Source organism: Podarcis muralis, chromosome 7 (assembly GCF_964188315.1).
Source record: "Podarcis muralis chromosome 7, rPodMur119.hap1.1, whole genome shotgun sequence".
NCBI classification, from domain to species: domain Eukaryota; kingdom Metazoa; phylum Chordata; class Lepidosauria; order Squamata; family Lacertidae; genus Podarcis; species Podarcis muralis.
Genome location: NC_135661.1, coordinates 7886706 through 7914526, shown reverse-complemented (window position 1 = coordinate 7914526; position 27821 = coordinate 7886706). Strand labels below are relative to the sequence as shown.

At 51.7% G+C, this 27821-nt stretch overlaps 1 protein-coding gene across 4 annotated transcripts; it reads left to right on the top strand.

Moving 5' to 3' along the window:
* Positions 1-123: 123 nt before the first annotated feature.
* LOC114602773 (anoctamin-7-like) lies at positions 124-27821 on the top strand. Of its 4 annotated transcripts, none has more exons than XM_028741381.2 (23): positions 126-626; positions 1441-1546; positions 1779-1963; positions 3387-3494; positions 3611-3747; positions 5269-5326; positions 5489-5599; positions 7063-7228; positions 9163-9253; positions 10909-11005; positions 12543-12686; positions 14345-14482; positions 14602-14700; positions 15667-15769; positions 16049-16160; positions 16792-16846; positions 18113-18210; positions 18466-18602; positions 19383-19588; positions 22687-22829; positions 22932-23022; positions 23678-23840; positions 25697-27821. In XM_028741381.2, the coding sequence occupies exons 1-23, from the start codon at positions 495-497 to the stop codon at positions 25726-25728; spliced, it is 2712 nt and encodes a 903-aa protein (XP_028597214.2). In that variant the 5' UTR covers positions 126-494; the 3' UTR covers positions 25729-27821. The 4 variants fall into 4 exon arrangements, 2 of the variants coding, with proteins under 2 accessions (XP_028597214.2, XP_077787275.1); XM_077931149.1 differs by having other exon boundaries at positions 127-626; positions 23678-23812; XR_013393550.1 differs by lacking the exon at positions 22932-23022 and having other exon boundaries at positions 124-626; positions 23678-23812.

The window sequence follows — 27821 nt, the reverse complement described above, 5'->3', positions numbered from 1 at the left end:
CCCTCCGTGCCCCCCCCCCCCCCCAGGCTGACAGGCAGCTAGAGATTGTGCCGGGAAGCCTCCTCTGCTTCTGCTGCTGCTGCTGCTCCTCCTCCATCCCATAGCTGCTCAGCAACAGCAGAGCAGGGGCCTGGCAGTGCGTGGGGCTGGGGGGGGGGGCAACAGGCAGGCAGTGGGCTGGCGTGGCTCCCAGCGCCCCTCCTTTCCCAGGCCATAGGCACTGCCTCTCCTGCTGCTGCTGCTCTGACATCACTGCTCCATCTCCTTTGCAGGACCAGAAGATGCTGCACAGCCCAGTAGGAGGATGGAGGTCCCCAGGCCACGGATGAGGAGCTAGGGGAGGGCAGGGAGACTCTCTGGCTTTGGAGGGGCCCCCCCACCCACCCAAATGAGCTTCTCTCCTGCATCCCACCTCCCTCTGGAAGGACTGAAGCGGTGATGGAAGCTGCAGCCTGAGTCTCCTTCCCCGACAACGCCCCCCCCCCCAAGCCACCATGATCCGCAAGAAGGTCTCTGGGTCGGATGCCCAGGACACCGGCCTGCTCATCGGCCTGGGGAAAAGCCCGTCGGGCCTCTACGAGGATTCCAGTATTCTCCCCAACGGGGGCGCTGGGAGGGACACCTTCGTAAGTACACAGGGAAGGCAGGGCAAGCAATCCCAGTAAGCGGTTCTTTCCAGAACCAGGGGGTGTTGGGATCAACGCCTTTCGTGCCTCCCGCACGGGGAGGTTTTCCCCTGAGGGTGTTTGGAGCCTAGCTGCGATTGCCCAGTGGCAAGGGGGAGGCGCTCTGTGTGTGCTCAGGGACTACACTCCCCCGCCAGCTTTATTTAGAACCAAGTCCTGGGTGTGTCTCAAGAAAGAAAGAAAAGAAGGAAAGGTGTTCAGATCTGCAGGTGTAAGACCCCTGTACCCCACTTGGTGGGGTTTCTCCTTCAAATCCAGCCCTGGGAGGAGGGAGGAGGCACAATTCTGCTGTCAGACCACAACCCACAAAGAAAAGCAGCAGAACTTTTCTCCCCATTTTAAAATGCAATTGTGGGGTTCAGCTGCCCACTGCTACTGTACACAAATAGGGTGGGGGTGGAGCCAGGGGGCAAAGCCTTTCCGTGCCCCTTGGGTCTTTTTGCTGCAAACTGTGAGCCCCCCCCCCCAAGTTGCACGAAGGCTGAGCCACTGATTAAGGACTGGCAGGTGGGAGGGCCCCAATTCTGGGCCAGGCCAGGCCAGTTAACCCCAGATTAAAAAAACCAAAACAATAAGAGCAGGTCCTATTGACAGGAAGGAGGGGGTCTCTTGGTGGTCCCCCATCTAGGACCGGCTGGCCCACTTTGCAATGCTGAAGCCTCAGGCACCCACCAGGCTCCACAGGAACTTCCACCTTCCATCTCAGACGCAGCATAGTCCCCCAAATGTGGCCCCATCCTGATTTTGTTTTCAGGATGTGGACGACGACGACGACCCCATCTACATTTATGGCGATGAAACTTATGGCTACCCCAGCAGTGCCAGCGGGAATTACTTCCGAGATGGGAAGACGAAGATAGGCAAGTATACACTTCCTTGCCCCAGTGTTTTGCCCAAGTTGCAGTTTTGCAACCGCAGAGCAAAGGGGGCTTTGGCTTCCGCAAACTCCGAGCGGCAGGCAGCGCGAAAATGAACCCGTGTTGCTCTGGCCACATGCTCTGGCCTTGTGGGGGGTGGGCTGCACTTCGGTTGCGGAACAGGGCACCCCCAGGGCGCCCACAATTCCCTTGCCATCTCCTTCTCTGCCTGCAGATTTTGTGCTGGTCTGGGAGGAGAAGCTGCGTCCCTCGAAGAAGAGGCGCAACAAACAGCCCCACCCGGAAGGCGAGAGGGCAGCGGGACAGGGGGCCGGGTGGGAGGCGGCCCGTGGGCGTCACGAGAGGTGGAGGCAGAAGTTCCTCAAGAACCTGCGCACTGCCGGCCTCTTGATGGAGAAGGTGAGGGGGCTTTGCTGGCAGAGGTCTCCTGGAGGGCTTCGGGCAAAGTTGTACCAAGGCTCCCTTGTGCCCTTGGCAAGGAGCTGCGCTGGCACCTCTGAAGCTGGGATAGACCATGAAGCAGAAACTCAAAAAGTTCGCTTTCTGTCTGCCAGCCTGCCTGCCTTCTTTTCCACTATTGGGCACTCCACTCTTCATTTCATTTCACTTTTCCATATTACCATACGGAATGTGGTTTACAGCAACAAAATATACAACAAAGAACCCACACCTTAGAACAGGCATAGGCAAACTCTGCCCTCCAGATGTTTTGGGACTACAACTCCCATCATCCCTAGCTAACAGGACCAGTGGTCAGGGATGATGGGAATTGTAGTCCCAAAACATCTGGAGGGCCGAGTTTGCCTATGCCTGCCTTAGGATAATGTGATCGAATACAAAAAGTCATAATAAAATATAACTTTAAAATGGGACGGCTTATATTGGACTTATATCCAATAAAGTACAGTCATACCTCATGTTACATCTACTTCAGCTTACGTTCTTTCAGGTTACGTCCCCGGTGACCCGGAAGTACCAGAAATGGTTACTTCTGGGTTTTGCAGCGAGCGCATGCGCAGAAGCGCAAAATGACATCACACGCATGCACAGCCGTGGCGAATCGCAACCCGCGCATGCGCAGACGCGCCACTGCGGGTTGCATTCTTTTCATGTTGCGAACGGGCCTCTGGAACGGATCCCGTTCGCAACCAGAGGTACCACTGTATAGTCAAACCTCGGTTGTCCAACATAATCCGTTCCGGAAGTCCGTTTGGCTTCCGAAACGTTCAACAACCAAGGAGCAGCTTCCGATTGGTTCCAAGAGCGTCCTGGACTCAAGCAGAAGCTGCGTTGGCAATTCAGCTTCCGAAAAACGTTCGAAAATGGAGCCGTTTGTTGCCAAGGTTTGACTGTAGTATCCAATAATCTCTGGGAATATAATAGTACACAACTAACTCTCAAAACATCGGCAAATAGTAATTAAACAGAAATTCACTCTTAGCATATACAGTAAATAATTACTAAACTGTGATCCGTAAAAACAAAAAGATAGACGCAAGTCACAATGTATAAAATACCACATATTTGTTATAATTGTGGAAAATCTAATTAATTTTTTTAAAAAGCCACACACAAAACAATGTATAAAATACCACAATACGTACAAAACCACGTAAAAGGATCAAGTGGAGAAACAAAGATGCAAGATGATTTATTTTTAAGAAATCCCAAACTCCTCCACTCATGCTTCTAATAGCTCCACCAGCCCAGGCTTCAGGCTTGTGTTTTCTTGGGGGGCCACAGTCTCTGTGCTGCACTCCATGTGGAAGAGAGGCTTCCAGGAAGCCCCCACCCTCTTCTCAGCAACCTGTCTCCTTCTCAGGAGGAGACTCTGAGCGACCGCAAGGGAATTCACTACATGAAGCTGAGTGCGCCCTGGGAAGTGCTGGTTTACTACGCAGAGGAGCTGTGCATGCGGGCCCCTCTCCAGGTGAGTGCCGGCGCATGCAGGTGCGGTGGGGGACCCTTTCGGCTTCCTCGCAGGCTGCCTCCTTGCCAGCGGTCTACCTCCTAGCCCCTCCATCTCCTCTCGTGCCCCCATCGCAGGCCCACCCCAACCCGGACCGCAACAGCTCGGACGACCTGCTTCGGAAACTGCACCTGCCGAACATCATGGCCCAGCAGGTGCCCAAGAAGCCCGTCGACTACTACACCTGTGCCTTCCGAAAGTCCAAGCTGGACAAGTGAGTGAGGGCAGGTGTGGGGAACCACCAAAGGGAGGGACAACTCCAAGGGGTGAACCCCAGGTGGGCCTCAGGCCTTCTGTGTGGCCCATAGCTGTCAATTACAGATTTGAAAATAAGGGACCAGCAGCCTCAAAAATAAGGGATCAGCAGCCAAAATAAGGGATTTTGCAGACACAAATATGTTCAACTTCTGAGCCCCTCCGAGCCAAAGGCAGAAAGCCCAACCAGCAGCCAAACGAAGCCTCAAGTGGTGGTTCCCACAGCGCAGCAACCCGGCAAAGGCGATGCAGCAAGGAAAACCACCATCACCTCTCTGCTGGGAAGCGCTGAGCAAAGGCGAATCCCCAGGCAACACAGCCGATTTGATTGGCACGAGGCATGCAAGCTCCACCCCCCCGTCGTTCTTAGACTCCTTATTGGGTGAGCAACGCAGCCAAGCAACACAGTTGGAGCCTCCCTCCTCCCTGGCCGGCAGGGAGGGAGGGAGAGGAGCTGCTTCCTTTGAAACCCGGGAAATTTAAGGGACATCATCAATAAGGGACAGCAGCGCGACACAGCGCTGGGATAAGGGACAGTAGACAGCTATGGTGTGGCCCCCAGGACACTTCTTCTCGGTACCCACCTTCTCGGTCTCCAAAGGAAGCCTTTCAGCAGTCGTGCCATGTTTGGGCCTGGCTGGGAAGTTTCTGAGGATGCCTGCAAGGTCTTTTGTCCAACTGGAGAAGGGCTGCGGTGCTGGGGGGAGGCAAGACGTGTGGCTTTTGTGTGGCTGGAAGATACCAAGAGAAGAGTCACTTCCATTGCCCCACCCAATTTTTGCCTCTGGCCATGCCCACCATTGCCACACAGCCCTCAAGGACCACCTCTTTCCATATGAACCGACCCAGACCCTGCAATCATCATCCGAGGCCCTTCTTTGTCTGTAGGGTAGCAGCATGAGAACGGGGCCTTCTTGGCGGTGGCTCCCCATTTGTGGAATGCTCTCCCCAGGGAGGCTCGCCTGGCGCCTTCATCATACACCTTTAGGTGCCAGGCAAAATCGTTCCTCTTTAACCGGGCCTTTGGCTGACTGATATCCATGCCCTTTTAAAACGTGCGTGCGCACATTTATTGGGTTTTTCTTGTTTTCATTGTGCATTTTGTCTTTTTATATTGTGATTTTACGTTGTAACTGCCCTGAGACTTGCGGGTATAGGGCAGTATACAAATATAATAATAATAATAATAATAATAATAATAATAATAATAATAATAATAATGGCAGCCTAGTGGGGGTCTGGCAGGGCCAGATAGAGAAGCCTGAGGGCTGTAGTTGTGCCTGCAATTACCCTGCTCCGTTCCCAAAACTGCTTTGGCCAGAGGCGACAAAAGCTGCCCAGGATGAGGCCTTGGGGAAGCTGCCCAGTGCTTCCACCCCAGCCTGTGCCCAGCTCTCCTTCTCTCTCCCTATTTCTGCCCAGTGCTTCCACCCCAGCCTGTGCCCAGCTCTCCTTCTCTCCCTCTCTCTCCCTATTTCAGGTTCCTGGGCAGCGAGCAGCACGATTCGTACTTCACCAACACGCAGAGGCATCGCATTGTGAGCCCTTGGGGTGGGGAATGGGGCATGCCGGGTGGGTTCGGGGCAGCCTGACAGCAAAGAGGAGGAGGAGGCAACTTGGACCGCCTCTCTTGTCGATGCCCTTTCCTTTTCCTCCCACCTGGCTGAACCCCCCCTGAGCGCCACCCCTCTCTCTCCCAGGTGTATGAGATCCTGGCCCGGACCATCTATGGGAAGAGGAAGCATGCAGAGATGGGCATCGACCGACTGCTGAACGAAGGGGTCTACTCCGCAGCCTTCCCACTGCATGAGGTGAGAGAGAGGCTGTGGGGGGTTGGGATAATAATAATAATAATAATAATAATAATAATAATAATAATCTATTCATATCCCGCCCTCCCCAGCCGAAGCTGGGCTCAGAGCGGCTAACAACAGCAAAATAATACAGCATTCTAAAATCAATTCATTATAAAATCAGTTTAAATCAAATTAATGGCAACCATTGGGCTAGAGTTCTGTGAGGAGCCAGTTTAGGGATCCCTGCAGGGACGCGGGTGGCGCTGTGGGTAAAAGCCTCAGCGCCTAGGGCTTGCTGATCGAAAGGTCGGCGGTTCGAATCCCCGCGGCGGGGTGCGCTCCCGTTGCTCGGTCCCAGCACCTGCCAACCTAGCAGTTCGAAAGCACCCCCGGCTGCAAGTAGATAAATAGGGACCGCTTACTGGCGGGAAGGTAAACGGTGTTTCCGTGTGCTGCGCTGGCTTGCCAGATGCAGCTTTGTCACGCTGGCCACGTGACCCGGAACTGTCTCCGGACAGCGCTGGCCCCCGGCCTCTTGAGTGAGATGGGCGCACAACCCCAGAGTCTGTCAAGACTGGCCCATACGGGCAGGGGTACCTTTACCTTTTTAACGCATGAGAGGGGGCCGAGCCCCCCTGCTCCTTGACTCCAGGTCTATGCGGGTGCTGGTTGCAGTTCCTTAGTGCTGAGGTTGGGGGTGGTTCAGTAGAGGAACAGCTGCTCTGCATGCAGAAGGTCCCAAGTTCACTCCTTGGTATCTCCAGCGAGGAATGGGAGAGACCCCATCTCTGGGACTCAGCTGCCAGTCAGCGTGAGCAGTACTATGCTGTATGGATGCACTGACCTGTTCTTGGAGGGCACTTTGCATGTGCCCCAAGGCACCCTTTTCCCGCTGCTTATGGTCATGGCTGTTTGTTTCACTTGTGCAGAGCTCGTCCAAAGTGGAAGTTAGAATAAAATTAAAAACTGAAAACGAAGAAGCAGCCAGCCTGCGATGTGGTTCCCCAGACACCTTAGCCCTCCCAGTCCCGGGGCAAGTGTACCTGGCCACTGCATGGGCTCCCTTGCCTCTCACACAAATGATAAACCCCAACGTGGAAAATATTGCATGTAGATTATATCAGATAAAAAAAATCAGGTTATATCTAACATAAAAGGCAAACAGTGAGTGCAAAGAACAGCACATAATATTTTGCAGGATGTTGCAGGTTTGTTAGGCTGTGTTCTTTTTTTGGGGGGGGGGGTAACTGTCTTTTCATCTTTACTTTTTTCCCCAACTGAAATTAAAATTCTGCTATTTTTCGTGAGGCTGTACACCTTGGCCTCTACACCTCTGTCCCTTGGGAGTCTGGGATCCTCCCCAAGGATGGCTGTGCTACCTTCTGACATCATTTCCTGTGCGTGATGATGTGACTTCCTGTGGGTGATGATGTCACACGTCCACTTAACCTCTTCCCTTCCGGCTCCTCCTCCCGCAGGGCCCCTTTGAGCTGCCCGAGTACGAGGTGCTGGGCGAAGAGCTGAACCCCCGGCAGATCCTCTACCGCTTCTGGGCCCAGTGGCGCTGCTGGTACAAATACCAGCCCTTGGACCACATCCGCGAATACTTTGGGGAGAAGGTGGCCATTTATTTCGCCTGGCTGGGTGAGGCGCCCTCTTTTGTCTCCTCCTTGGCTGTGGCAAGACGCTGTTCAGAACTCCGGAAAAGGGAAGCAAGGAAGGTGCAGAGGCAGGCAGGGGCCTAAAATCACTCTGCGGTTGCTCAGAGGCCATGTGCACACCAAGCCTTTGAAGCACACCCCCAAAGAATCCTGGGAATTGTAGTTTGTTCAGGCTGCTGGGAAATAAACTACGGTTCCCAGGAACCTTGAGGGATGGGGTAGCTGTATGCTTCAAAGTGTGTGAGTGTGAGCTGCCAGAGGTCTCCCTCTTCTTTACATTCCCATATACCGTATTTTTCACTCTATAAGACGCACTTTTCCCCTCCTAAAAAGTAAGGGGGGAGTGTGTGTGCGTCTTATGGGGTGAATGCAGGCTGCGCAGCTATCCCTGAAGCCAGGAGAGCGAAATAGCCATGCAAAGCCTCTGGAGCGCAGCGGGAAGAATGCTCCCCCTGCCCTGAAGAGGCTTGGCGTGGCTATCCCAGAAGCCAGAACAGCAAGAGGGACAGCTGCTGTCTCTGCACAGTGATCCCTCTTGCTGTTCTGACTTCCCTTCGCTGGAGAGGTGCTGCGCAGAGAGAGAAAGCTGCGCAGCACCCCTTCAGCAAAGCGGGAGGAGAAATGGAGCCCCTTCCGTTTCTCCGCCTGCTTTGCTGGAGAGGCACTGCGCAGAAAGGGAGAGACTATACCGTATTTTTCGCTCTATAACATGCACCCGACCATAACACGCACATCGTTTTTAGAGGAAAACAAGGGGAAAAACATTCTGAATGAAACAGTGGATGTATCATTTTTGTGCTTCATGCTGTGGCCACAGACATGTGATCTGATGGTGAATTTGGGGTGACCCAATGCAAAGATCCTGAGGATCCATGTGGATCCGTGCTTTGTAACCACGTTATTGCACCATTGCAGCCCCAGGCAACAGTGGGTGCGTGATTTTTGGGGGGCAGGCTGTAGCCATGGACATGCTATGTGATCTGATGGTGAATTTGGGGTGACCCAATGCAAAGATCCTGAGGATCCATGTGGATCCATGCTTTGTAACCACATTTTAAGTGGGGAGGGAAGGAAAAACACAGAAGGGACAAGGAGCATGAGAGGGGTGTGCAGAGAAGCAGCTGGCTAAGAATGCAGGAGAGGGATATAATGGGAGGGAGAAAAGGAAGGCAAAAGTTTTCCCCCACCTACCCACCCAAGCCAGCCAGCTCTCTCGCGCGCTCTCTCTCTCTCTCCCTCCTGCATGTTTTCAGCAGCACAGAGACAACACTCTGCTTTCCCCTCTGCTTGCCTGGAAGGGAGGGGCTTTCCCTGCTCTTTGTTCCGTTTGAGCAAACACAGCAAGGAAACAGAGGAGGGTGGGCAGTAAGACCCTGAGGCAGAATGCAGGAAAGCAACCACTTCCTCTTTTCAGGTTTCCCTTCTCCCAGACGCGCGATTTGATTTTTGCCTGATTTTTGCCTCCACTCGCCCCAGTTGGCTCCAGGGACCACACATTTGCTCAATAACACGCACAGACATTTCCCCTTCCTTTTTAGGAGAAAAAATCTGTGTGTTATAGAGGGGAAAATACGGTATTTTTTTCTTGTTCTCCTCCTCTAAAACTAGGTGCGTCTTATGGTCGGGTGCGTCTTGTAGAGTGAAAAATATGGTGCCTTATTTCTCTTCTGTTGTTGTGTGTGCTCCCGTTTGAGCCTTGCACTCTCCACATGCTCAGAGTTAACTTTTGAAGCGGCTTTGGGTCTCATGAGGTGCCGAGTTCTGCATCTGGGTCCTGAGCAGGGAGACTGAGGTCTTGAGGAAGGCGGAGCCCAGCCCATCAACTCTGGCCTGGAAGGGGCTCAGGTTGGGGGGTGGCAGGGCCAAATGTTGGGTGCCCTCTGCTCACGGGCTCGGCCTCACCTGTCTCCCCTGCAGGCTTCTACACGGCTTGGCTCCTCCCGGCTGCCACGGTCGGCACTTTGGTCTTCCTTGCCGGCCTCTTCACCATGGGGACAAACACGCCAGCGTGAGTGGGGCTGGTGCTGTGGGGAGGAGGGCAGTCAGCTTGTGGGAGAGCCTGCGTGCCTCAGGGCATGACAAACCCTTTCCAAGCATCCCTTTCCAAACCCTCATCCTCCATCTTGGGCCCCATGGGGGTGGGAAGCTCCATCTCTTTTATGGCTGTGCATCAGGCAGAAGTTCAACTGGTGAAGCATTTCCTAGCCTGCATCTGCATGGGCAGGAGGAGACTGGCCACACATTGGGCCTTCAGTGCCGCCTTGGTGGGTGGGTGTCCCAGAGGCACCTTGGAAACAGACCTTGGAAAATCAGCTGAAAGGACTGTTCAAGTCCTGAGATTTCTGAAGGCCGAGGAACAAGGAGTAAGAGAGAAATAGCCTCCTCGGAGCAAGCACCTAGTTGATGACCGAAGAAAACACGATGCAGAGCTCTCTTTTTTCAAAATAATCATATTAAGAGGAATAAACGCAGGATCCTTTATCCTCTGTCCGTCACGCTCCGTCACGCACAGCACGATGGGCTGCCTCGGCCTGATCCTGCTGTTTCAGCTGCAAATGCCCGGTGGTGGAGTTATACAGCAGTGGAGAGGAGTTTGCGCCCTGCTTGTGGGTTTGTGGCTGCCCCCCTGTCAGAAGCAGGATACTGGGTTGGGTTAGATCAGGGAGTGGGTTCTTCCTTGTCTGCCATTTCTCATTCCTGCCCTCTGACCCAGGATCCTGGTCCTCTCTAGCCTCAGAGAGGTGATTGTGCCAATTCTGGGCAAAGGAAAGGGCATCTCCAGATGCGTAGAGGTGCTCTCTTTCGATTGCTTCATGCACAAAGAGCTCCAGTTATTTAAAAAAAAACCACACCACTTCCTGAGTTAGTTTTAAGCTCTGGGCAGAGAGCTGAAGGGAACCCAGCTGGCATTGAGTGTAGTGATCAGGTGGGATTGCTATGAGGAATTATAAAAAATATGGAGCAAGCCATTTGTGTCAGCAATGAAAGCATTGCGTTGACTGGGTTTGAGCCATTTTGATATGATTTCTGATCAATCCACCATGCCTCTGCATCTATGTCCTATTTCTCTGCCTGACAGGCACGTATAAGCATTCTAAACACAGGCCAGTTGCTTCATCAGGCATCCTGGGTCATAAAGATAGTAGAAAACTTTGATGTAGATTTGTTAATCTTTAGATAGATCTTAAGGGCCCGGAAGAGAGTTCACAAGGAGATGTTAAATGCTGCCATCTTTCCTCTCCTGTTTATGTCCTCGGGGGTTTGCTGAATGCATTCCTCCTTTTAGTCCTGTTTTATTTACTCTGAACTACGTATGCATGCTCAAATTAGCTCTTTGTAGTTTTAACTTTGTCCCCACGTGGGGTTTTTTTTTAAATGCTCAGAGGAAATCTGATTGGTTCTTACGAACACTGTGCAAAAAGTTCTTTTGTGAATAAAACGACCTGGGCCAAGGGGTAGACAGCATTATTATTAGTATTCGCACCTCCTCCCAGAGTCTTGCTGGTCAAGCCTCGTGTGTATTTTATTAATCAGAGTCCAATCCTTCCTTGCTTTGGGAACGCTACAGGTGAGCATCATGAAACACCCCTTGGGTGAGCCCCCCGCCTCCCTCCAACCCTGAGTGACATCCTCCACTGACCCTCACCCTCTGCTCTTCCCCAGGCAAGAGATCTGCAACAGTGGGGGGCAGTTCCTCATGTGCCCCCTGTGCGACACCTGCAGCAACTGGAACCTCTCTGAGATCTGCCCCATGGCAAAGGTGAGGCGACTTCCTGGCTGCTGGGCCTTCAGGGGGGGAGGATGGGAGGCAGGGCATTTAGGGACATCACAGAGAGCCAAGGAGCTCTCTCTGTGGGGCCTGGGAATGCAACGGATTGCCTGCTTCCAAAGTGGCGCTCCCAAAGTCTCTCTTTAAAAAATAAAACATTTAAAAATTTAATTTTTTTTAAAAAAATAAAACTGGTTTTTCAAATTACAGTTTTACAATCACATACCCAACATAAAAACCACATTTTTTTGGAATCTCCTGGACTTCCTCCCCTTTGTGGGTCCTATTATTAGTCCTTTCCTCCTGCATCTTTTAGGGACGTGGGTGGCACTGTGGGTTAAACCACAGAGCCTAGGACTTGCCGATCAGAAGGTCGGCGGTTCGAATCCCCGCAATGACGGGGTGAGCTCCTGTTGCTTGGTCCCTGCTCCTTCCAACCTAGCAGATCGAAAGCACGTCAAAGTGCAAGTAGATCAATAGGTACCACTCCGGCGGGAAGGTAAAAGGCGTTTCTGTGCACTGCTCTGGTTCGCCATAAGCGGCTTAGTCATGCTGGTCACATGACCTGGAAGCTGTATGCTGGCTCCCTCGGCCAATAAAGCGAGATGAGCGCTGCAACCCCAGAGTCAGTCACAACTGGACCTAACGGTCAGGGGTCCCTTTACCTTTACCTGCATCTTTTATGATAATCCAGATCTTTTTCATCTTTATTATGTTCAAAATTCACCATTAAACTACAAGTGTTTTCCAATTCCACTAACGATTTTAGCTGTTTACAATTAATTATAATTTCACCCCATTCTTTATTAAAATTTTGGTCTTCGTGATTTCTGATTCTTCCGGTCATTTTGGCCATTTCGGCATAGTCCATCAACTTAATCTGCCAATCTGGTCGGGACTTTATCTTCTTTCCATCTCTGGGCCAATAACATCTGAGCAGCCGAGGTTGCATACATAAATAGTCTTTTCTGCTCCATTGGGATTTCGACACCTAAAATTCGTAAAAGAAAGGCTTCAGAGTTGTTATTGTTTTGGAAAAGGTTATTTTAAATTTTTTAACAGGTTCTCTCCATGTCTCATTGGCAAGCCAGCCTTGGGTGACCTCAGTTCCCCCATCTGCAGAATGGGAACCATAGTGATCTATGCGGCATTTTTGTTTTGCTTTGTTTAGAAAAACATTCGTTCGTCATTCATCTATTCAGTACCAACAGCCTTGCACCCAGCGTGGCTCAGGAATGCTAAGAACCCTCCGAATCAGTGCAGTTTTCAAAGGCGCAGCCCACAACCTTGATTCGAAATGGCACACGGCTAAATCCAAATATCAGGCCAAACCTGCTCTTTCCTCTCAAGCCAATTTGGTTAGGATCTCTTTAAGAGGTGTCTAAATACGTGGAGCACAAAACCTTCCCCCCAAAACAGGCATGGGCACGGCATAGCTACCATTGGGTGGATTTGATTCCACTGGAGTGTCTGTATGGCAGCTGCTCCTGGACGTCTTCCCCTTCCCTCTCTCGTGTTCTGACCGTAGGTGGGCTACCTCTTTGACCACCCAGGGACCGTCTTCTTCAGCATCTTCATGTCCTTCTGGGCCGTGACCTTCCTGGAGTACTGGAAGCGGAAAAACGCCACGTTGGCCCACCACTGGGACTGCATGGACTTCCAGGAGGACGAGGCAAGTGGGAGGCAAATTGGGACCTGCCAGGCCTCCCTCAACCCACCTTTTAGGTGGGTGGGTGGCAAACTTAGGCAGTGTTCCCTGCAGCAGCAAAAGCAAAAAGCAGAAGCAGTTTTGCTGCGCCAGCCACTTTAAAGCCCTAAATGGCCTCAGTCCTGTATACCTGAAGGAGCGTCTCCACCTCCATCGTTCTACCCGGACACTGAGGTCCAGCGCCAAGGGCCTTCTGGCAGTTCCCTCGCTGCGAGAAGCCAAGTTACAGGGAACCAGGCAGAGGGCCTTCTCGGTAGTGGCACCTGCCCTGTGGAACGCCCTCCCATCAGATGTCAAAGAGAACAACAACTACCAGACTTTTAGAAGACATCTGAAGGCAGCCCTGTTTAGGGAAGCTTTTAATGTTTAACAAACCACTGTATTTTAATACTTTGTTGGAAGCTGCCCAGAGTGGCTGGGGAAACCCAGCCAGATGGGCAGGGTCAAAATAATAAATTATTATTATTATTATTATTATTATTATTATTATTATTATTATTATTATTATGCCAGCTAGCACCAATCAGACTAGCATGGTGCATCTAGTATGGTGGGTGGGCAGGAGTTTGCCCCCTTCCCTCCTGGCGCAGCTCCTGTGGTTGGATGCCAGCAAGAGCCATTTCGCACGACGTTTCCGACGAAATGCCATTTCCGAACGTCTGAAAAGCGTTTCTCTCTCTCTAGCCCTGCGGTGTCGAGACAGCGTTCCCAGGTCGTGCTCAGAGAAGCAGGATTTAGGAATAAAGGTGTTAATAACGTTGGCAGCATTAAGATAAATTCAACAGTGTAAATAAGTTTTGACGGACGTAAAAATGGAATAGGAAGGAAATAAGCAGCTATCCTATCTGTAAAAGATATCTGAAGGCAGCCCTGTTTAGGGAAGTTTTTAATATTTAATGCTGTATTGTTTTTAACAGTTGATTAGAAGCCGCCCAGAGTGGCTGGGGAAACTCAGCCAGATGGGCGGGGTATAAATAATAAATTATTATTATTATTATTATTATTATTATTATTATTATTATTATTATTATTATACTGAATGGTTTAGTTTATGTAAACTACGCTGGGATCTATGGCATGCAAACTATACCATGGGAAGAGAGGAAAGGAAGTCACTGATGATTTAAATGAATATTATAAAATGTAAAATAGAAAAAACTTAATAAAAAAATATACAAAAAAAGAAAAGGAACAAAGATATTAATGTACCAAGCTAGTGCATAGCAACGGAACACCCTAAACACATCACAAAATGGTCATTTTCATGACCTCTTGGTCCCTTTCCAGCTCTGCGATTCTGTGAACCACAAGGCTTGTAATATAATCCTAAACATCTCCGCGCAGTGTTAAAGGCCATTTGCGTCCAAAGGGTTTTCTCCTTTGTTTAGGAATCTGAGAGCTCTGCGTTCCCCAACCCCACTTTGTCCCCAGAAGCCGTTTCATAGAATTTCGTAGAGGTGGAAGGGACTCCCAAGGTTCATCTATCCCAACCCCGTACGATGCAGAAATAGCAGCTAAAGAATCCCTGGCAGATGGCTGCCCGAGCCCTGCTTAAAAATCCTCCAACACCTACCGGCCTTCATCTCTCCATCTCAACCTCTCTCTGTCTCTCCTTCCCCCAGGAGCGACCTCGGCCAGAGTTTGCCGCCATGGCCCCCCGCATGGAGCAGAATCCCGTCACGGGGGTGAAGGAGCCGTACTTCCCTGAACGGGACCGTCTCTCCCGCATCCTGACGGGATCCATGGCCATCATCATCATGGTGAGGGGAGTCCCCTGCCCCCAGCACATGCCAGGCAGAGGCCTGGGCTGCGGAGCTGGGCTGAGCTGAGAGCCTTCCGGTCTCAGCGCTGATCCTGAACGCTTTGCTTCTCCCGCCAGCTCTGTGTGGTGATGATCTTCCTCGTCTCGGTGATCATGTACAGAGGAATTGTCAGCACTATGATGTACCACACAGGGAACACGATCTTGATGACCCAGGTGAGAGCAGAGGGGCCGTGAGGCCTGGTCCATCCCCGCCCCCATTAGGGACATTGAACCCCAAATGTTAAGCGATGTATTTTGTAGGGAAATGGTTTTGTGCAAAGCGTACGGTGCGTTCTCCCCCGCACTGCCGAATTCTGGGAACTGTAGCTGACCCCTCATAGAGCTACAACTCCCAACATCGTTAAAATCGTTAGTAGGATTGGAGTATCACTTGTAGTTTAAGGGTGAATTCTGGAAGCGATGGAGATGTAAAAGATTTGGATCATCATAAAAGATGCAGGAAGAAATTATTAATAACAGGACCCACAAAGGGGAGGAGGGAAATCCAGGAGATTCATTGGAATCTTGTTTTTATGATTTATGTAAGATTTTAATTTGAAAAACCAAATAAATATTTTTTTTTAAAGAAACCACAATTCCCAACATCATTAAAACTACAGTTCCCAGAATCTGGGTGTGTATGCTCCTCTCTAAATGTGTTAAAAATGCACCATGTATATACAATCAAAGTCTCTCCCTCTCTCTCCCTCTTTCTGTTTTGCATTCTCTGGATATACATATAAAAAGTCCAGGCAGAATTCTCCTGCAGTTAGGGTTGGATTTTAGATTGTAAGCCCCTCAGTGGCAGAGACCTGCCCCTCTCATCCTCTGCCGGGCACACTGGGCATTCAGAGATGCAGTAAGGGCTCCTCCACACTTCCCTTGCCCTGCTGCTCTTTCGTGCTCAGTCGGAGCAAACAGTAATTTGGGTTTTCTGCGGATTGACCTTTGCTCCAATTTAGCACTAAAGAGAGGATTTTCCTTGTGTGTTGAGTTTGAGCCCAGGGGGTCTCTGGGGTCCCACACCCAGAATTTCTAGGCTATTGGGTTCCCCTTCCTCTCTGTGTGTTTTGAGGAGGGAGAGAATTCGCTGGTCTTTGGAGAGGACTGGGGCGGCGACGTTCGGTCTTTCCCCTGCAGGCGGGGAACATTGCTAACATCAGCAGCTGCATGGTGAATCTGGTGCTCATCCTCCTCATGAGTCAGGTCTACACCTCTCTGGCTGAGAAGCTCACCAGGTGGGGTGAGTCTGAGATGCCAACCCCCCACCCCACCCCGATTTCCCAGCAAGCCCAAACTCTGTCCCTATTCTGTCCCTGCATTGCCACTGCCAACTGTCTGAGCTCAGTTCACGAGGCTCCCTTTGCGCATGATGGGGCGGTGGCCTGCAAAATGCCTCTTGGGGATTTCTGGAGCATGAGCAGCTCCTACGCCATGGGGCTGGCTGCCCCCAAATCTCCCCTTCTCCTGCTCCTCCTCCTTCCTCTCTGGCCACCCTATACTGGGCTCTCCCCTTTTGCAGAGATGCACCGGACTCAGACGCAGCATGAAGACGCCTTCACCTTCAAGGTCTTCATTTTCCAGTTTGTCAACTTCTACTCCTCCCCGTTCTACGTGGCCTTCTTCAAGGGCAGGTGAGGCTGCTAGTCTCTAGACCCCTTGCACAGGGGCAGGGAAACAACCCCAGTCGACAGGGAGGGAGGGACTTCCTAGCCACGGAGCGCAAGCCCTGCTTCGCCATGGCCAGGGGTCTGCAACCTTTAAGACAAAAAGAGCCACTTGGACCCATTTCCGAAGAAAAAAAACCTGGGAGCTGCAAAACCATTGCATGCGCGCCGCTGCCCTCCGATCTGATAGCGGGCGGGAAGGTGACGTCGGGACGGTGCATGACTAACGCACGCACCGCCCCCATGCGACGTCACAGCCAGTACAGCGCCCACCACAGTGGGGAGTGTTGGGGCGCACAATGCGCCTCCTTCCCTCGCTAGTATCTGCCCCGGAGAGCCACATGCGGCTCCGGAGCCGCAGGTTGCCGACCCCTGGCCATGGCTGTGGCTACAAGGAGGCATGTCGTGGGGCTCCACCACTTGGGCTGGGTGCCCCCCAACTCCCCACTTCCTCTATGGCTTTGCCTTCTCCTCCTGGGGCTCTCAGCCTCCCCTGGGCTTTCCCAGTGCAGAGCTGAGAGTTGCCATTTTGAACGTTCCCCCATTGCGGGGGTGAGGCTTCCAAACACCAGGCAGACCCTTCTCTTTGTCCCAGCAGGTTTGTGGGGTACCCCGGCCAATATGGAAAACTCCTGGGCATGAGGAACGAAGACGTAAGTACCAGGGCAGGGGGCAAGTCTTCTCTCTTGCCTCGGTCTGGGCACTGCCCACCTGGCGGGCTCTGCATCCAGATACTGGAGCCAGGCAGGTCCTTCTCCAAAGAGTTTGCTGCAGGTGTGTGTGTGTGTGTGTGTGTGTGCACGCGTACGTGTTTCGGTTTCTCCTGCTGTCACCCCAGATCAAACTGTGTTTTTCCCCCTTTTTTGATTTAAGAGCTCACTTGTTTATGTTTGTTTTAGATTATTTTGGTTCTGGTTTCTGTTTTAGGTATTGGCATAGCTACATACATACAGTGGTACCTCGGGTTAAGTACTTAATTTGTTCTGGAGGTCTGTTCTTAACCTGAAACTGTTCTTAACCTGAAGCACCACTTTAACTAATGGGGCCTCCCGCTGCCGCCGGAGCACGATTTCTGTTCTCATCCTGAAGCAAAGTTCTTAACCCGAGGTACTATTTTTGGGTTAGCGGAGTCTGTAACCTGAAGCGTATGTAACCTGAAGAGTATGTAACCCGAGGTACCACTGTACATACATAATTATTTTTTTGTATGCCACCTTTGCTTAGTTCAAACCATGCTCAAGGCAGCTTGCAGCATGAAAAAGATACATAACTACAACGTGACAAATGTAGTCATAAACAATAAACAGCATTGAAAACACAGAAAGAAACTGAACTATTTCCACATAAATCACAAAAAGATCTAAAATAGGGATACAAAAAACCCAGCACCAGCAACCCCCACAACAAAAGGTCCCAAACACTCCATATATGAAAAAATGGTTATTTATAAGTAAAAATTTAATGTTATAATAACTTAAGATTAAAGATCAGGGTAGAATAAAGAGGGAAAGAAACTGCTGAGCTAATAAATTGAATTGGAATACAAAAAAGGGAGGTAGGAGGAGGTCCGGGAAACAAGTAAATGAAAAATAATGTGATGAAAAGATTGATTGTTTTTAACTATTTTTATTTTGTATTTTTTCTTTTTCTATTTTGCAATGTAAAAACCCTAATAAAATTTTATTAAAAAAAACACACAAAAAACAAACACTCCAGCCCAAGAGTGACAAACAAAGCATTAAAGATTTTTCAAAGCACCCAGGGTCCTGCCACTCCTGTTTGGCTAAAGGCAGAATTGGGATGTCTTTTTTTCGGGTGGAAATGGTCCCTCTGGGAACTGTTTCCTTGGGGCACAGGGTTTCCAGACTCGCTCCCTAGAGCTCTGCTGACGTCATCTCCCCCTCCCCTTCTCCCTGCAGTGCGGTCCTGGCGGGTGCCTGATTGAGCTGGCCCAGCAGCTGTTCATCATCATGGTGGGGAAGCAGATTGCCAGCAACATCCAGGAGTTTCTGATTCCGTGAGTTGCCAGCTGCAGGGAGGAGAAGGAAGACCTGGCAGGTCCAGAGACAGACTGGCAGGTCCAGGGGGGATGCTCACTAGCAGGAAGGAGAAGGAAGACCTGGCAGGTCCAGGGGGGATGCTCACTCTCTGCAATTCCAGCCATGGAAACAGAGCACCCCACAAAACCTAATGTTTTCTGGGGGGGGTCCCTTTCAATGGGAGCCCCTCTCTCCTGCTCCGATGCCTCTCTTGTCCATTTCTTCCCCTGCAGGAAACTGAAATCCTGGCGCCAGAAGAGGAAACTGGCCCGGGTGCGAGGGGGTCAGATCTGCCAGGAGCCCAAGCGCTGGGAGGAAGATTATGAACTGATTGAGTGCGAAGGCCTCTTTGAGGAGTACCTGGAGATGGGTAAGCGGGAGGGAGGGCCGAGCCAGTTTGGGTTATTACCCCGCGCAAGCCAGTCCATTTTCCGATCGCTTTCCCTTTTGCAAAACGCCCTGTCTTTTGTGGGGTGGCCGGTTCGTTGCACGAGAACTCCCAGGCCGCTATAATGGCCCAGTTGCTGTGATACGACTGGATCCCAGGCAAAAACAAGGCTGGGAAGTGTTGCGTTCTGAAGGCAAAGGAAAAGACTGGACCCTGATTAATAAAATAGACGTGAGGCTTGGCTAGCAAGACTCTGGGAGGAAGTGCGAATCTCACCATCCCCTGGCCCAGGTCGTTTTATTCACAAAAGAACTTTTTACACAGTGTTCGTAAGAACCAATCAGATTTCCTCTGAGCATTTCAGAAAACCCCACGTGGGGACAAAACCAGATCAGAAGAAGCCTCTTAACTACAAAGAACTACTTGAGCATGCATACATGTTTTAGGCTAAATAAAACAGGAATCAAGGAGGAATGCATTTAGCAAACCCTGGAGGTCGTAAACAGGAAAGAGAAAGATAGGCATTTACCACTTCCATGTGAACTTTCCTGACACAAGGGCTTGCTTCATTTTTCGTAATTCCTCATAGCAATCCCACCTGACCACCACAGGAAAGTGGAGATCGCTCCCTTCTCCTTCTGCCACCCCAGCTCCAGCTCGGAGCTGTATGTCAGGGGCCGTCAATGCCAGCCTCCCTTCTGCCCCCTTCCTTTGGGGAGGCTTGTCGCTCTAACCCTGACGAACTTCCCTGCTCTCCCTCAGTGCTCCAGTTTGGCTTCATCACCATTTTCGTGGCTGCCTTTCCGCTGGCTCCGCTCTTTGCCCTGCTCAACAACTGGGTCGAGATCCGCCTGGACGCCCAGAAGTTCGCCTGCGAGTATCGGCGCCCCGTGGCCGAGCGCGCCCAAGACATCAGCGTCTGGTTCTTCATCCTGGATGTCCTAGCCCAGATCTCCGTCATCGTCAATGTGAGTCTGGAAGGAACTCAATACCCCACCCCACCCATGAACCCACGAAGCTCCGAGATTGGGGCAGGGGGCTTCTCCACCCAGCAGCCCCACCCCCAAAGCAGCTGGCCCCCAAGCCGAGTCCAAGACAAGTGGCTGCCGGCGGGGGCTGCAGAAGCCCAAAAGGGAAAGCATTTCATCATAGAAGCATAGAATAGCAGAGTTGGAAACAGAGTTATTCAATTTTTTTTACTTCCATCAATCACATCTGAAAATTTTCCAATCTTTTCCACTTAATTTACATTTCTTACTTTCACTATTACATTTAAATATCATAACTAATATCTCTCCTTTGCAATATTTCGTTTGTTCCTCCTTACAAAACTTCTTGTTGTCCTACTAGCGTAATTTGTTGATTACAGTTGCTCTTCAAATAATTCATATATTTCTTCCAATCTTCTGTGAATCTCTGGTCCCGCAGGTTTCAAATCCTTCCTGCCATTTTGTCCAATTTTGCATAGTCCATTAATTTCGTCTGCCATTCTTATTTCGTCGGTATTTCTTCTTGCTTCCATTTCTGGGCCAACAATACTCTTGCTGCTGTTGTTGCGTATAAAAACAGTTTAATGCCCTGTCTATTAATGTCCTCACTTATAATACCAAGTAAAAAATGCTTCTGGTCTTTTTAAAAATGTATATTTCAACATCTTTTTCATCTCATTATATATCATTTCCCAGAAGTTTTTTACTTTCTTACATTCCCACCACATATGATAAAATTATCCTTCTTTTTCTTTACATTTCCAACATTTATTACTTGTCATATACATTTTAGCTAATTTCACAGGTGTAATATACCATCTACACATCATTTTCATCATATTCTCTTTCAAAGCATTATATGCTGTAAATTTTATTCTTTTTTTCCACAACCTCTCCCATTCTTTTAGCTATATATTGTATCCAAAATCCCAGTGTACCATAACCGATTTCACGGCTCTTAATTTTCTTCTGGCTGACAGTGGTGGGGAGAGTAGTGCTAAGTGAATATCTTCATGTTACCCAAGTCCTGACCAGGCAGGGAAGGAGGGATGATTTGCATTGCAGGAAGTTGAGTCTGTGCCTGGTTTTCTATGAAAACTCTCTTACGTTCTGTGGGACCTGGGCAGTCAGGCTGCAAGAGCAAAGGCTCAGGATCTGTGAGTTGGTCCCAGCATCCGCAGGGTCCTAGCTGCACCTCGAGGTGTGACAGGGCCCCTAGATCTGTAGCGTTCCCAAAGCAAGGAAGGATTGGACTCTGATTAATAAAATATACACGAGGCTTGACCAGCAAGACTCTGGGAGGAGTGCCAATAATAATTCCTCTCCACCCCTCGGCCCAGGTCGTTTTATTCACAAAAGAACTTTTTACACAGTGTTCGTAAGAACCAATCAGATTTCCTCTGAGCATTTCAAAAAACCCACGTGGGACAAAGTCAAAGTTAAAACTACAAAGAGGTAATTTCCTACTTGAGCATGCATACATAAAGGTAAAGGTAAAGGTACCCCTGCCCGTACGGGCCAGTCTTGACAGACTCTAGGGTTGTGCGCCCATCTCACTCAAGAGGCCGGGGGCCAGTGCTGTCCGGAGACACTTCCGGGTCATGTGGCCAGCGTGACATCGCTGCTCTGGCAAGCCAGAGCCGCACACGGAAACGCCGTTTACCTTCCCGCTAGTAAGCGGTCCCTATTTATCTACTTGCACCCGGGGGTGCTTTCGAACTGCTAGGTTGGCAGGCGCTGGGACCAAGCAGCGGGAGCGCACCCCGCTGCGGGGATTCGAACCGCCGACCTTTCGATCGGCAAGCCCTAGGTGCCGAGGCTTTTACCCACAGCGCCATAGTTCAGAGTAAATAAAACAGGACTAGAGGAATGCATTCAGCAAAACCCTGGAGGTCATAAACAGGCAGGAAAGGAAGGAAGGAAGGATGGCAAGGAAAGAGTATTTGCCATCTCCTTGTGAACGCTCTTCCTGGCCCTTAAGATCTATCTAAAGATTAACGAACTACATCAAAGTAACCTACTATCTTTATGTACTGAGGATGCCCAGTGAAGCAACTGGCCTGTGTTTAGAATGCTTATACGTGCCTGTCAGGTGCAGAGGCTTGTGGGATTTGATCAGAAACTATTGTCAGTGAATCAAACCCAGTCAACGCAATGCTTTCATTGTGAGTCGAGGACCCGCCCCCCGCATAGGATTATAATAAGACACACAGACACATTATTTTAGGTTAATGGGCAAAATTAGGCCACAACTTTTATTGGTTACAGAATGTGAGTAGTATTGGTTTAGGCACTGGATGATACCAGACTCCACCCCGCACAGCCAGGAGTAATATCAGGGTTAACAACCAATGGGAGGAGCTTGTTGGTGCAAATACAACTGGAAGCTCCCCCATGACGTCACTGGGGGTCGTGCCATGGCCCTAGCCACCAGCAGGGCACCGGACAGGATTGGATTCCTTTAACGGAATACCCAAAAGAGGAGGGGTAGATGATGGCGCATACCCAATACTCCAACACAGCACACATATTCCAGTGCCTAACCGCCAATACCAGAAAGTTGTGACGAATTGCTACGAGGTAGGCGAAAAAACCAAGAGGCTGGTGCCAATTTGCCAAATGGATAAAAGAAGTCCTACCAGGCCCCTTGGGCAACCAACTGAAGTCCATAGCAAGGTCAATGCACAAAAAGAAGCTGACCTAAGAGGGAGGGAGGGCAGGAGATCCGAAGAAAACAGGAACAGACTGGGAGCAGAGCGCTGCCGCGGCTGTTTAAATGCAGCAAGCCCCGCCCACCAGTCGGCCCTATTGGTCGGCTGGGAGGCTTGGCCGCGGCAGCAGAAGCAATCAGAAGCAGGGAGCTGAATACGCCTCCCTGCCTCATTGGGAAGCTGCTCCCGCTCACAACCCCTCCCCTCTGGCAGGAGGAGAGGCCTTGCTGACACACATGGCTTGCTCCATCTTTCATAATTCATCATAGCAATCCCACCTCACCCCCCACACTCTGGATATTTGCACCCCTACATAGATCACCCATTTCCCCCCCCCCCAATATGAGTCTTCTTGTATCCCCACAGGCCTTCCTCATTGCCTTCACGTCGGACTTCCTCCCTCGCCTCCTGTACCAATACGAGTACGACAGCCACCTGCGCGGCTACGTGAACTTCACCCTGGCCTACGCCCCGCCCAGTTTCGTGGACGGCAACCACACCATGTGCCGGTGAGAGCAGAGACCTCGCCCCCCTGCCCTGCACAGCCCCAGGGAATGCACACACATGCACGCCCAGCCCTGTTGACCCACGGAAATGGCATCTCCCCCCAGGTACAAGGCCTTCCGCGACCCCCATGGAAGCCAAACTCTCTTCTACTGGAAGCTGCTAGCTATCCGCCTGGGCTTCATCATTGCCTTCGAGGTGAGCATCTTGAGGGGGATGTAGCTTAGTGGTAGGGCAGCCGCCCTGCATGCAAAGGGTCCCGGGTTCAAGCCCCGCCGGCAGCATTTCCAGGTTGGGCTGGGGGGAAACTTGCCTGCCTGAAATCCCGGAGAGCCGCTGCTGCCAGTCTGTATAGGCAGCACAGAGGCAGGTGGACCCAAGGGTTTGACTCAGTATGGGGCTGAGGGGACATAAGCACATGGTAGGGCTAGCGCAAGGGCAGCTGGAGCTGATAAGTGGGGGGAAATGAAGTTGGTGCCCTGCCTGGGGCAAGTGGCTGTATTTATGACTATTTACGCGGGTGGCGCTGTGGGTTAAACCACAGAGCCTAGGACTTACCGATCAGAAGAGGTGGGTGGTTCGAATCCCCGCGACGGGGTGAGCTCCCGTTGCTCGATCCCAGCTCCTGCCAACCTAGCAGTTCGAAAGCCCATCAAAGTGCAAGTAGATAAATAGGTACCACTCCGGCGGAAGTTCCATCTTAAATTGCTGATCAGAGTGGCCTGAGTGGCATTCCCTTTCAAACCAAGCCTCAGTTTTCCCGTCTGCGGCATGAGGAGAATAACACAGCGTCACAAAGAGCCGTGGAGGCCCCTGGCGCCCCTAACCCGCGGACTTTCCTCCCGGCTCCCAGCATGTGGTCTTCTTCTGCCTGCGCCTCATCGACTGGCTGGTCCCAGACGTCCCCGAGTCCCTGGAGGTGAAGATCAAGCGGGAACGCTACCTGGCCAAGCAGGCTCTGGCCGACAACCAGGATGTGCTGCTGACGGTGAGTGGCGACTCCTCCCCCTCGCCAGGTCAGTTTGCGAAAGAAGCACCTGCCTGTCCGTGCCGTCTTCTTGTTGCAACACCAGAAACCCAGGAGCAGGAGCAGAGCGCAGAGGTGGGGTCTGCAGGAGGGGATTCTTCCACACAAACCCAGCCTGCTCCACTCCCAAACCTGTTGCCTTGTGAGGAGGCGAGGTCCGCTCTTGGTCCTTGCTCCCCATTCATTAGGGATGGGTGGAGGCTTGGTAGGATGTCCACAGAGAAGAGCACCTCTGGGCATAGGCAGAGTGCATTGCCTTTGCTCTCGGCACATCCAGGGCAAGGGGCTGGGGAGGCCGACAAAACCAGAACTTCTTTCTGCGTATTTGCTACACTCCCACAGTTGTGGAAGAGTTTGAGACTCTTTGGGCCTGAGAGAAAAGAGAGAGAGGTTGGATAGGGGTGGGGAGCCGCTTTTCCCTGCCCTCCCCTCCTGTGCCTTCCTGACAAATTCTCACTCCTCCTCGTTGCATGAGAGGCGAGAAGGAATCAGGAGTTCATCCCGCCTGGACAAGGCTGAGGAGCACTGGGAGGCCACGTGCTGGAGTCCCGGGGCTTTCTGGGGACTGGCATAGCCACGAATCCGCTGCCCACGGAATCCTCTTGCTGCAAGAGAAGCCCCTCCGTGCCTGGGCAGGGGGGGGGGCTGCAGTTGGCAGCCGACAATCCCTTTTTCCCTTTCTGAAACTAAGCCCTGCCCCTGTTACTGGGTAGCTGTGCGCCATCTGTGTTGTTGTGCTGTGGTGTGTCCGGTGTTGTGTTCCAGGCCGTCCCACAAATTGTTTCTTCTCCATGGCAGCGTGGTCACCCATTCCCAGTCACGACTGTCTCGCACGGCCCAGCGACTTTGTCCTGGGTGTGGGCATGTTGGCCCGCTCCCACACTGGCCGTGTCACACGGAACCGCCGTGCCTCAGTGGCGCTTGGTCCATGGGACACCGTCCTCCATCTGCAACCCAGCCACTGCCCCCCTGCTCACTGCTGCCAAACCATCACTCTTTTGCAGTTGCGATTTCTTGGTATGGCAACAAAATTAGGTTGTTCAGTTCAAGTGGATCCGGCCCTCTTGTGCGAGGATCCCCCTTCCCCTCGGAGGCCTGTCTTCACTTGAGCAGAGTTTGAGAGTGCTGGGCCCCAGGACCTATTTGTTGATGCCAAGGCTGATCCCTGGGCAAAGAGCTAAGCAGGAATCAAGGTGGGGAGGGTTTCAGGCCAATGGAAATAAGAGCCGCAGAACCCACAGGCAGCCAAAATGGCGCCCTCAATGTGGGGCTGGACTCCCAGTTCCAGTCGGTCCCTTCAACCAGCATAGCCATTGCTCAGGGACGCAGCTTGGAGCCGTAGCCCAGCAACATTTGGAAGCTGCCCTGGGCCTCTGTGCTTTGGGGCGGATCTACACTCACTGTTTTTAACGTTAAGGAAGGGTTAAGGAATTGCTTTGATAACATATATGGACATATTACATCCTACTTTTAATACTCGTAATGCGTTATTAAAATGTGACACCAGAGCAGCCAGCAGGAGGGAGACAGGGTTTTGACGGGGCAGGGGGCCAAGGTAAAAAACACTTTTAATTCAGTATGTCCTGTGACGTTTTAGAACGATAGATCTAATATCGTTCTAATAATGTTAAACAGGTCAGTGTAGATCCAGCCTTGGAACAGTTTCTGGCAGAAACCTGAAAGCGTCCCATCCCAATTGGTCAGAAAAAGAAAAAGAAACTTTCCTCTTTGTCCCCCGACCGCCGCTCCTGGTTCCCACAAACCTCTGAGCCTGCTGCCCTGGTTTTACATATTTGCGGTTACTGTTATTATTACCTCTTCCTCCTTTTCCTCCTCCCAATACAGCAAGCAGCCTTTTACCCAGCAGCGTGAACTAGCGCCCCCCGCAGGTGCAGCCACTTCTGACCACACACACCGGCCCTGTTGAAGAGGAGGCTCAGCCAAGGCGATGGAGGAAGGATTCCCAGAGGGCTCCATCAGTGGCACAAACTCAGCCAAGAGTCTCGTGGCCCCTTCAAGGACCAGGAAGGTGGGCAAAAGAGGCTGGGCTTGTGGGGTGTGGAGGGTTGCATGCCCTTCGCACCCCCCGCCACTGCTACAAGGAGGGCCAGTTTGCTTCTGTGGCTGTCCTGGGGCCCTCCTGCCTAGCCTCTCTTCGCCTTCCCCTCTCGACCTTTTTCCTGCTCCTCAGAGATGGACCGCAGGGACTGTGGAAATGGCATCGCCAACAATTTCCCCAGCCCAAGTTCCTTTCCAACCCAAAGGGAAGGGCTGATCCTTCTTCTGACGGCTTGGAGGACAGGCTGGCTTGTGTGGTCCCCTCCTTCCCAAGGCCGTTGTCTCCCAGAAGCCTTCGCTTCACTTGAGGACAGCAGCGGGCGTTTCGGCAGCAGTGTCTCCTGGGCCAAGGAGGGAGGAGGCCGGGGTGGCACTTTTGCAGGCAAGGTCCTCTGCGGAGGGTTTCTACCACAGAAGATCCCTGGTAAGAGGGATCGCGTCCGCAATATTGATCCAGTGTGTTGTGGAAGAGCCATTCCCGCCGCCACAGGCTGCTTCGAGAACTCACGCTTTCCGTGTTAAGATGTGTGGAAACGCCGTCCCCGCTGCAAAACCGAGCGAATGTGCTGTTTTGCTCACCTGCCTGCGCTGCTTCCCTTCTCAGGGGTTTGCAGAAGGGATGCCCTTAACTTGCAGGAACGGTGTTCTCCTGGGAGCGTTGAGGGCCATATCCATGCATGCAGAAATCCTCGAGGTGCAGCAGAGCTTCAGAGTGCGCACAGCTGAATATTGTTCATGTTTTGATCCTGCCCAAGGGGAAGCGAGGAAGTGGAAGGAGGTTGGAAGCAGGGCCCCTCCTCAAACAGGAACACTGGGCACCTTCCACAAGAGCATCATCGGCCAACTCACTTTTTACAGTGCACCCACACAACGTGGCTGTTGAATTGTTGCGTTCCTGTGTCTTCTGTGCTCGCGTCCCCACCAACACTTTCCGGACTGGCAAAGTGCAAGTGAGACTTGGTAGAGGGGCTCCTTTGCCTTGAGTTAGAAGCTTCCTGCTGTTTGCGGTTTCTTGCTCTGGTTTCTGTTCAGCCTCTTGGTGCCACATCCGGGGCTGTGCGGAACTACCATCTTAATCCCACGCCCTCCGGATTGTGGAAAAGCAACGCCTCAAGAGTGCCCAAGGACCCTCAAGCGGAGGACCCTCTGCGAGCATCATGGCTAAGCAGGGAATTCAAAGCCAAGTCTACACCTAGCATTCTGTGTCCGCTGATCCTGTGGTCGGGCTGGTCCGGAAGGACTCTGGAAGTCAGGCTGACCATTGAGTGTCACCCAGGCCTTCCCAAGCAGCTGCAGCAGCAGGCAAGGGGCATTTCCATCCCAGGAGCAGAGGGACAAAGAAGGGCAGCCCTGGCAGCAGCTGGCACAGGAGGGCCAAAAAGGAAACCTCGAAACTTCAGGCGAGGAAGGGAGCCACAGCCAGCCTGCTCCGGCGCTGGAGATTGTTGGTTCGCTGGCTGGAAGGTTTTATGTTAACTCAAAGCCACCACTTCCCTCCCTCTCCTCTGGCAGGTTGCAGAAAAGCAGGAGGGGGATGGAGATGGACCCTCCATTGTTGTTCTTGCCTTGCAAATGAGCTGGGCTTAGGTTCCTGGAACAGCCCCTTCCCTGCCACAAAACCCCCTTTCAGCTCTAAGTCAGGAGCCTGTGAGATATGGGGCTGCAGATTGTAGGAGGGGAGGGGTGTGCCCTTGGGGCCGATGATCTGGGGGGGGGGGCATGCCGCATGCCGTGCACGATTATTGCTGCTCAGTGTGAAACACCGCCCCCCTTCCTGCATGGTCTCTCTCTCTCTCTCTCTCTCTCTCTCTCTCTCTCTCTCTCTCTCTCTCTCCCCCACCCTCCAGCAGCAGCCAGAATTGCCCCATGTTCTGTATATCACACAGGAGAATGAATAAAATGTGGAGTAACA